This window comes from Netta rufina, assembly GCF_964035555.1.
Source record: "Netta rufina genome assembly, chromosome: 1".
Taxonomy (NCBI): domain Eukaryota; kingdom Metazoa; phylum Chordata; class Aves; order Anseriformes; family Anatidae; genus Netta; species Netta rufina.
This window is the reverse complement of record NC_140123.1, coordinates 147,964,660-147,975,435: the sequence shown is the minus strand read 5'-3', so window position 1 is coordinate 147,975,435 and position 10,776 is coordinate 147,964,660. Positions and strand designations below refer to the sequence as shown.

At 36.8% G+C, this 10,776-nt stretch overlaps 1 protein-coding gene across 1 annotated transcript; it reads right to left on the bottom strand.

Annotated features, from left to right (window-relative positions):
• Positions 1 to 1,882: 1,882 nt before the first annotated feature.
• On the bottom strand, positions 1,883 to 8,873 carry SPIC (Spi-C transcription factor; the record flags this gene model as incomplete). Its single annotated transcript, XM_084287100.1, has 5 exons — positions 1,883 to 2,306; positions 5,723 to 5,835; positions 6,764 to 6,876; positions 8,635 to 8,728; positions 8,835 to 8,873. The coding sequence occupies 5 exons, from the start codon at positions 8,871 to 8,873 to the stop codon at positions 1,883 to 1,885; spliced, it is 783 nt and encodes a 260-aa protein (XP_084143226.1).
• Positions 8,874 to 10,776: the final 1,903 nt, after the last annotated feature.

The following is a 10,776-nucleotide window of genomic DNA, read 5'->3' as shown; positions in this document are numbered from 1 at the left end:
AGAATCTGCAAAAGTATTTATTTCCTTAAAAAGTATACGAGGCTGAGGAAAGTGAAACTAAACACACTGATAAAGTAAACATTTTACACAATGCAAATTCTTATCCTGGTGTGTGTTACCAGCCTTGTGCATAAAGACAGTGTGCAAGTAGTGACAGATGTGCAATTTCTTGTCCAAACTGTGCAGTTTCTTGTCAAATTTATGTACATAATGATTATTTGAAGTCATAGTTAGGTACATGCTCACACAGTGAAGGCATCCCACCCTAAATTTCTCAGTCCTCTAAAAGAGTAAAAATCCTAGTACATTCAGTTGTACAGCACATTCAAGACTTAATTCTATAAAACCAGAGACATCTTGTGTCTATTTTGTAGAAAATTTACATATTATGAAATACTACACTAGAAGTAGTACCAACACAGTTATGACCTTCTTATTTTGGTAGATGTTCACTGACATAAAATCTAGGCCTTTTTTTAGTGCTGTTTAACAAACCTCAGGTTTCTGAAAGTACACATCTGTCATCTTAACAAAGTATTGAATCAAAGCTTACAAAACTTGAATTTCGTTTGAGTGGAATGTGTTGCATTGTGTCTATTACATAAAATAATTTCTCCGTAGAAGTAAGCAGGATTTAAAGCAAGGGGTAACTATCAAAATCAGTGAATTGCATGAAACATATAAGGACACCATTTGTATCTCTCTACAGAAATCAGCTTTGCCTTTATTTCTACCTGGACCTGAAGTCACTTGAAGCAAAATGCAGAACATGGAATTGAATGCAGTCAAATGGAAGTATTTTGGCACAACAACCAACTCATATGACAATACAAGCTGATCAAGGAACAGAAGCATCAGAAAATGTAGAGTTACAGGTATCATCTTGGCATAAGGGGATAGTACTCTTTTTACCTAAATTTACTACTTCTTCCTATGAAGAGAGTGTAAAATCAGAGCATCTCAGCAGCATTGCCATGTAGAAAAAGATCTGGAGAAGTGAAACTAATCTTCTATATATAAAGTTATAACACCAAAAGAGGTTATAAATAAAAAAGCTGTCTTTGTCAGCTGAGTAGAGAACTGATGGATAAAAGTACAGCTTCACATATTAGTGAGGGCAGAACTGTAAGTATCTTCATTTAAAAAACAAAACAAAACAAAACAAAAAACATAATCCTTATAATCCTTTACTAACCCTGTCATGGCATGGTGAGTTTCCCAAATAATCCACTGCCAACAGTGAGATGTACACCTGGCGATCCTAACACCATATGCTAGGATCTATGTTAAAATATGTTAATATAAGTGATTAAGGACTAACAACTTTGCCAACAGGTGCACCTTCATGTGGATGCTATAGTTCAGCCAGGCATTCACTTAGAAATCAGCTCTTAATAAAGAGCATTGATGAAAAAGCAGACAGTAGCTTCATGCAGTTGGCAAATCTCTCCCATTTATAATTCATATACATTCAAGTGATAGGGAGCATGTGCTCTGTGGTACAACCACACCTAATTTCTTATTGGAAATGCTGGGGATTTACACAGAGCTTCCAATGAAGTAATGTTATCAGAATGAGATCTTTGATCCAGAGAGCAGACAAAAGTCTTGATCCCCATTCTGGATATACGAGCTTGAATCTGAAGCATTCTTTTCATTAATGTCAGGACACAAGCTACTCTACAGCTGCTGTTTTTCTTCAATAGTCAATGGCTTTTTATGAGTACCTTCAAAAGGAACAAAACTAGGTAAAGATAAATTTTAAAACCCTCCTCTTCATATGTTTGTATGATATCATATAGGAAAAGCTATGTGCAGAGAAGAGTTCCTGTGCTGGAAAGTATTGCAAGCCAACAAAGACTTGGTTATATGAGAAAGATATCTAGCTGTTAGCATGCTGTAATGCATAACCATTGTTATACATGTAACTGTTATAGTTAATCCATTCGTCTGCACACTGATACTCTTGATTAGGCTGAATGTATGGATGATAAACAGTTTCTTTTCCCAAGAAATAGGCTGGAGCAAGTCTCTGTAAAACAACAGCACTGAACTGGTATGTCAGCTTCCTTCGGATTTTGATTATTTCACCTGTTCTTCCATAATTCCTCAGTGCTCTGGCCATTTTCTGATATGTCATGATCTTGCGGTTTCCCTTCCTTTCTCCCCACAACTCTGCAAGTTTCTCCTTGTTTTTGGAGACAAACTGGAAGACACCATTGGGCTTATCCACCCATTGAATGCAGTTTGCCATAGCTGGATCATACAGAGACTCGTGGAGGTACTCAAACAGACGAAGTTTTTTTCTACCTATTAAGAAATAAAATACAAAAGGTCAGAATAGAACTCATGCTGGTTTTAAAATATGAGCAATTGTCTTTTTTCCTGGAAAGGATCGTAAGGAAAAAAAAAAACAAAAAACATACGTAAACCTAATATCCTGTTTGAAATTCAAAGATCAATATAAACTATTCAACAGAAGACTACCAGTAGCAAATGCGGTGATAGTTCTGAAACAACATACAGATCTGTGGTGACAGGAAGGGATTTGGTCATTAGAGTTTTAAGAGCAGGTTATTAGTGGATCATGACAAATGTGTGTTGACTTTGCTGTGTGTTAGGACTGAGGAGCTGCTTTTAGCAATCTTCAGACACATGCTGTGCAGGGAATCACATCCTCAGGCAGTGCTGGAAAGAGACCCTGGAGAGCCAACCTGAATGCTTTTTAATAAACGCTTACCCCACTTAATCAAAACTCAAAGTATTTGAGATGAATTGATTTTGTCAGATTTGTTTCAGGACTGTTTTGGGGATGCAAGGTAGCCTCTGATATAAGAAAGAGGGAGTGAATGTTCAGGAAGAGCAAGCTAGTTTTGAACTGTAAGCCTCACCTAGTCACTAAGAAGCTAGACCTTCTCATAGACTGTATTTTTCTAAACACATGCAGAAATGTCAAATTGCATCCAATGCAGAATAAAGGAAGCTCAGTGAACAATATTTATCAGTCAAGTATGTTCTTCTCCCCACAGGTTCAGCTCTCACACTCAAGTTTACTAGTGAGGTTTATTAGTTTCACTTAGGTCTTGTGGGTCTCTCTCTCTGCAGTGCTCCCAGTTCCCTTCACAGAGCAAAGGGTGACCAAGAAGCTGCTATAAGGAGGAAGAGTTGAAGATTATGAGACAAAGAGGAACATTTTGCAGGAAGAAGAGTCTATGCAGAAGAACGGCTTCCACTTTAACCAAAGTGGATACAAGCAGCTGCACCTAAAGTTCATAATGTCTTGTCTTGCATGGCTATTTTAAATCAGGGTCTGGGGAAAAGAGGCAGTAGCTAAGGAACACTGAGGTCAAGCCAAAACATCTGTTAGGGATGACAGTAGCTCTGCATCTGGTGATAAGGAAATAGGAGAGAAGTGACAGCCAGACTAGGAAGAAGAAGATCCTGAAATCAGAGGTACTTTCCAAAAAATAGTAAAGTTTCAGGATCTAAATAAAAATTGGCCTGTGGCTAGAAGCACATATTCTACTAAAAATACCTATAATACGTTCAAATGAGAAGCTTAAAAGAAACATGAAGGAGACTGCCTGGTCACAGTAAGCAATTCTGAATAATAGCAGGTGACATCCTTAAGTCCCCTCCAACCAGAATCATCCCATAATCCTATGAACCAATGCTAGAATGAATAAGACCTGGGGGACACCTGGATGCCTCTGCTGTTCATCGGAACCTCTAGATACTGCAGACTGAGTTTCTACAGGAAAACAATAGTGTAGCCACTTCTCTACCAGCATCTCAGAGTTCATGCTGTCCAGCCTCTTAGTTCTGCTGTCTAGATTTCTCCAGCTGCTGCACTGGTTTGAGAGGGCATATGGGCTTATGTGTGCTAATGAAGCTATGTTTCTAGATTCCAGCTACCATTTCTAAAGCCCTACAGCATGCAGACACACCTGTTTGAGGTAGGGTTAGTGCATGGATCTTTGCACTGCATACCGTTGAATAAGCTAGTAGTGTTTATTACCAGTCTTTAAACCACTGCACAGCATCAGTCCAAGCCAGCAGCCTAGTTTCTGCAGGTTGCTTATGTAGTCACTGGAGAGAGGAAGCTCCTCCAGAAGGTGTTTCAGAGCATCTGCATTAGGTTTCTGCACTAAATTGGCCTGAAGCAGCCTAATTCTGTGTATGTCTCTTGAAATACATCTCTTGATGGTCTCAACTTACTGAGCTTTCATTCTTATTAAGGACTGGCCTTGAAATGCATGACTTGGACTCCTTTCAGAAGAAACCAAACTCAGAGATGCTTTCCAGAAACATATTTAAGTCACTGCAGGTTTCAGAACTTGTGGCCATCCTAGAGATAGCCCTAACCTCCATGAAACACTTTAAACACAGACTTTGCATCCTCAGTGCTAATTGTTTCATTTACAGATCTATTCCTAAAGGGTAACACTACATGCTAGTATACAGATAACCTCTTATGCACAAATAAGAGGACAAGAGGACTAAATTTATCTAGGTATAGGGGAAATAGTTCCCCAAATCATAGTTTCTGGCAGGATATTGTTGTGGAGACAAAAAGAAAGAAAACAAAAAAAAAAAAAAAAAAAAAGAAGAGAGAAAATAAACAAAACACACACACACATAAGAATAGCCATCCATTCTGAAATACTGTGCAGTATAGCCTTCTGGAAAAGAAGATTGATAATAATGTAAAAGGAAGATTAATTAGGAAATTAAGTTTAACAGAGCAGTAACAACTGAAGTTGGCTTAAGCTAACAACATCTAAAATTGGGTAAGACTTAGAAAAGTAACATTTTTTGATTGGCATATTTGCATACATAGCAGTGAATTTCAAGAGTCAGAAGTACAGAACTTAAAAGGAGAGGTTAATCTTCCCATCGTCCCAAGGAACTTGTAGTAGTCATAGTAGCTGAGCTATTAAGCAACAGAAACCACAGTGTTCAGCATCAATGGTAAGGGATGATACAAAAACTGACACCGTGTGGTTAACATTGAGAGAAGGGGATTTCAAAAAGCAATAAAATCAGGAAGCTACTCAAAAAGACCTCACAGTCAGAAGTAGGTACAACACTCAGAGCAGAAGCTGTGGAAATCTCATCTAGCAGAGTCATACAAAGGATGCTGAATCCCAAATGAAAACCCAAGAATGAATGCAACAACTGAAGTACAGTGATGGCCAATGGCACCTGAGCTACTCTCGGCAAAACAGATATCCACTCAAGTAAAGTCAACCAAAAGGAGCATAAAAACAGCTGCCAAAGAGTTCACTAGAAGTGACAAAAGCTAAGTAATTTGAACAGTAAACAGAAAAAGGCATAAAATCCAGTACAAGCATAATAGCATATGTGGAAAACCTTCAAGAAAACCACTGCTTTGACCAAAAGAAATAAAATGAGTTATTAAAGTGGATAAAGATGTTATTGCAATTCTTTGCATCAGACTTCAACCCAGATGATTTGGAGTGAACCCATCTCTGGTTTGTTTCTTCATGTAATAAACAAGAGGACAGAATGAGAAGTTAGCAGATTTATCTTACTGTATGAGATTTAGCAGATAGGAACTGAACACTAGCAATTGTATTCTAGTTAAATTGACTTATTTCTTTTTCCTGTTAAAAGTAAAAAAGAGGATACAGAGAAAGCACAATTCACCAAAGGAGTTTTAAATTAATGCAATGCACATGCCAAGATATATTCTCTCTACACACCTTTTCCTGCCTTTGGCTGGCCACCAGCAGCATGCATCACTTGGCTTTCTGGAGTATTCTGCAGCATATGGTAGACAGTCTCATCTGCATAAAAATCCCCTGAACCGTTCTTCAAGAATTAAGACAATGAAGAGTTAGCAACAGTGTACAATCTCTGAGGAAAAAGAAACTTGCAATCTTTCATCACCCGACCCAGAGAAGACTTTTCACACCCACAAAGGCCTGCAGTGCACTCTATCAGTGCACTCTGTTGCTCCTTAGGAGCAACATTAGCATGTCCAAAGGGAATAATGGCCCAACAGGGGAGAAGTTAAGAGGGATAATAGAATAATTGCCTCACTCAGAACCTTCAACCTTTCTGCTGGAGGACCTGTGAACTCCTTTTCCAGAGTTAATAAAATACAAGGGCCACTTGGGCTGTGCCTCTAGACAGACTTTGTAGTTCCTGTTACGTTCTTGCTAATCTGCTGGTTGAAAACGGGCTTTTGTGGAATCTGTTTACCTGAAATTCTTTCCGCTGCACTACCCATTTTCCATCACTCCTGCAGGCCACGCTTCCAGTGTTTTTATTCCAGTGTTTTTAAGAATGAAGATGAGCTGAAGCTGAGCTCAGCGTGCAAACCATGCTGGTCTTTCCAGTCAACTTAAAGCAGACCACTGGAGAAGAAATCAAAGGCCTGGTTCTTTCTCACAGGGGCAGATGCTGTGTAGAGGCTGAAATTTATTGTTCTCTACCTCTTTTGTGCAATATTCTTCTTCTCTGGGTAAGAGAGAGAAGACCTTTTCCCTGCTGTACTAGTAGGTTTGTTTGTTAGTTGTCATTTTATGTGATGAACCACAGAATAGCACCAAACAGCTAAGATGATTCCTGAAAAGAGCCTATTAAATATGTTTTGCAAATATTTCCCAGTGCAATTTTATCTGAATTATGCCTGGCCAGACTAAATTTGTGTTAGAGTTAGCATAATGATTTCTACTAGAAATCACAGATGCTCAGCTAATTTTCCATTTATGTCTGTAGTAATCAGTTCACTTACTATCATATTTCTCCAGCTATATCCTGGGTCTTCTGTAGATGGTGCTGCAGAGTAGCTGGGACTTGCTCGGAGGTGAGAGTGATGGTTGATCACAGTCAGGCAATTTTTATAACCTGAGAATTAGGAGGAAGGAGCAAAAACTGTGTGAGTAGAAGGGAGAGAAGAAGGCAAAAACAAAAACAAAAACGACAGCAGCAAACAACCTAACATGCTACTGGGCCTGTCAAAATGCATTTATCCTGTTGCTGCTGTCTAAATAATAAACTCTCCAGAGCCGGGATGTTTATCCAATATATAACCAGGAGGTTATCCAATATAATTTGCACAGAGAAATGTATAGTGGTACTGCTAACCATGCCCTAGGCTGGTTTTTCTTACCTTCATTATGTAAAGCAATATTTGTTAAGATAAAATTCCAGTTATTTCATAGTATTGTGAAATAGTTTGGTTAATAGAAAAAGGGACAGCCAAACAGATCACCAGTCTTAGGAAATGGGAAAATTATTGAAGATTATAATATATGTATGAGAAAGAAAAAGGGAATGTCATGCAATTCTTCAGCAGGTCATTAGTACAATGCAAGTAAGAGTCCAGAATTGTGAATGAAGTGAAGGAGAGGAGCTGGTAAACATGATTCTTGGCAATACTGTGTCAGCTGTCCAAAAACATGATTACTTCAAATCAGCTACAGGGAAAAAAAATTCTCAGAGTACCTGTAGTGCCTGAAAGAACAACACAGAAGGACCCCAAGACCTCAGGATGTTTAAAAGAAGCAGAAAAGGACACTGGACCAAGGCACTTGGAAGACATTATGCACTGTGAGTGGTCAGAAGATTTTGGAGAGCACATCTGTTGCAAGTGGAAATGTGTGTGAGCAATGGGACATAACTATACACTGAGTTGCAAGTGTTTAAACATCTCTTTGTTGGCCCTGACAACAGATACAAGCCAGAACATTGCAAGAAGTTATATATAGAGGATCCTCCAGTGTGTAAATTACCACTGCAGTGGGGCCAAAAACTTGTTTACAACAGCTGAAGATGTGGCCCGATTGCTCATATTTGCATTTCAGTATATCATAGATAAATATGTAAGTAAACTTCCTTGTATGAAACACATTCCACAAAGAAGACAGGAGGCATATTCTTCTGAACTTAGAGGGTTTCTGATGTAGCCTCTTACTTTCCTCTGAATTTTATTCACGATGTAAAAACACCAAACACAGATTTTAAGTTTTGTAGCATTTTAATTGCCAGAGTCTTGCCTGAACTGGATTAATATAGAGCTTTCATATACTTTAAGTTTTGTAAAGTGTAAATCTTAGTCTAGAAGTCAAGAAAATTACTTTTCTTCTAATTACCCAGACTCAAACTAACATTTCTGCCTAAAAATGTTTAAGTTGTATTTTAATGTAAATAAAAAGTAATTGTGGAAATTAATTTTGTATGTTGGATTCTTTGTATTTTTTATAATTATTATAATTATTATTCCTCTGCACTGGAATTTGCTGCTATATGAGTTTATTTACAGCATAACAGAAGAGCATTTTTTCAATTAAAGCATTAAAACTGGAAAATAGCTATTGCACTGTGGCCTTACATATTTTGGTTGTAGGAAACCTGAACTCAGTACACCTGGGGAAGGGAAATGGGGAGCTGTCCAACGACTTCCCTTTGCTGTGACTTGGAAGATGCACACCATGCTGGGAGGGACAGAAACCCTCCAAACGTTCTTCCCCTTTTTCTGCAATGTACCCCTGAGCTGTGCATTAATCCACCTCTGGGAAATTCCTCTCCCACCTATATGTTTTAAGACATACTTTCCTGTAAAAATATAAAGCGATAGTGAATGGGAATAATGGCCCCTTTTACCTTGTGAATACTGCATTTCTTTGTCAGATTGCTGCTGCAGTACTTCTAGCGCATCTTCAAAAGCCTGGCCCAGTATGTCTTGATCAGGAAAATTCTGCAAGAACATTTATTCTGTCAAGAGTCAGAAAAGACTAGGCTTGTTCCTTCAACATTGTCAGTTGGAAAATATAGTGATTATATGGAATACATATGTATCATGCCATCCTCCTGGAATACGTATTTTGCAGAAAATTAAGCATTACCAGAATCATTGCTGTTATAAGAAAGTTCTCACTCCTTTACGAAGTCTCTTTGAGGTCAGTGGGTGAGCTCTCATGGGTAACATTACTCACTCGTGCAAATATTTCAAAGTTCATTTCCTTCATTTGCAACAGAAGTTTACTAAAAGGGTGTTATTGTTATTGGACTGCTTTGTAGTATTTAGTACAGAGGTATGTGTTACTTGTTTAATGTGATGTATGAAGCCAACACTATCATTCAGTAACATGGACATGAAAAAAAAAAAAAAAAGGAATTTCTTATGTAGACATAATGCCATACTATGCCATTATAGGAATCAATGTAGATTTTCAGAAAACTTTATTGTCATTCTAGAAGTTCATAACTTCAGTAAAAGCTAAAAAAATCCCCCCAATATCTGAGTTTGCCTAGAAGTTTTCTATAGGGTATGTGAAGTTCTCAGTAATGAAAGAACAGAGGCACTGTAGACTTACCATTATTTAGATATCAAAGCTTGAATCCTGTTTAAAATAAACATTATTCTTGTTATATATCTCAAAATAAATAATAATTACCTCAGCATAAATAAAATTAGCTAAATGAAATACCTCCATATTATTTCCATTGATGAAATTAAAGATAATAATACAGATAAAAGTAATTTACATAGAAAGTGGCCTTTTAAGGCAATTAAATACTGTTAGCATTGTATTTTTTTATACTTCATACTATTTTTCATTAGTAATGTTTCCAGCCTTTAACCTTGTAACTTTTAAATTATTATCCAAACCATTGTATAAACATTTATAGATATTATGAAGTGAAAATGAGTTATTGCTGACATTCTGTTCTAGTTAGCTCAACTACTCCTTTCTTCCAAAAAATACTGACCAGAATTAAAATCAAATGTTTAAATCCCTTTGTTTTTCAGACCTAGTAGAAACAAGCTTGCATTTTCCATAGCGCAGTTTAGCATCTGATTATATATGAAAATGCACTCTCAGAGTAATTTTGAGTTCCAGGAGCAAATTTTGTTCATTAAAAAACAATAGACAAATTTTCAGCAAGCCTAGCATGGAGTATACTTTTATATACAACATTACTCAGAAACAATTTATTTAGAAACAATTTAAGTTTGCTAACTCTTCTTGGCATAGTCTATAACAATTTATTTATTTATTTATTTTACCTTGCGTCTTTCGTTCCTGTTCTCACTTACATTTTTATTTCAAAGTTGCAATAATAATAATAAATCAGTATTTTATTATTTGAAGATTTAATTATAGTCTATTGAAAAATACTGAGCATTTTGGTAGTAATTTTAGCAGATACAAAATTTGTCTATGTGTGATGTTTTAAAATGCAAAGAAGAGACAAGATGCTTGAATATAAACAAGAAATATTTTCAGCCAAGACTCACCATAATTGTTCTAACTGGCTATTTTTGCCTCACATAGAACACAAATACCTTAAAGTACATTATAAAGTACTATCAACATTTATTAAAGTTTTTTTTAAATCTTGATGACCAGGAATACGTGGCTGAAGGATATCAGCATGTGAAGTGAAATCTTGGTGATTCAGTCAATTGATCTTGCTGAAGTTGATTTCTCTCTTTGATTTCAGTGCAGCAAGTATTTCAACAAACTCATTTAATTATAAAACTGGAACAAACCAAATTAATATTTTACCTGCAATGCTGGCCCCAGATTCTTGGAATATAGAACTGTAGAAATTAAAGATATGAATCTCCTTAAATATCCTAGTGAAGAGTTACTGTTTTCCCTAAAATGCATTTGTCTAACTTAAGCTCCAAAACTGACAAATGGTAACTTTGACAGAACATCAGCAGCTACGGATAATGCCTTTCAAAGCCTGTAAAGACATCAGTATCAGCAAGACACTGTTGAATGTTCATACCAT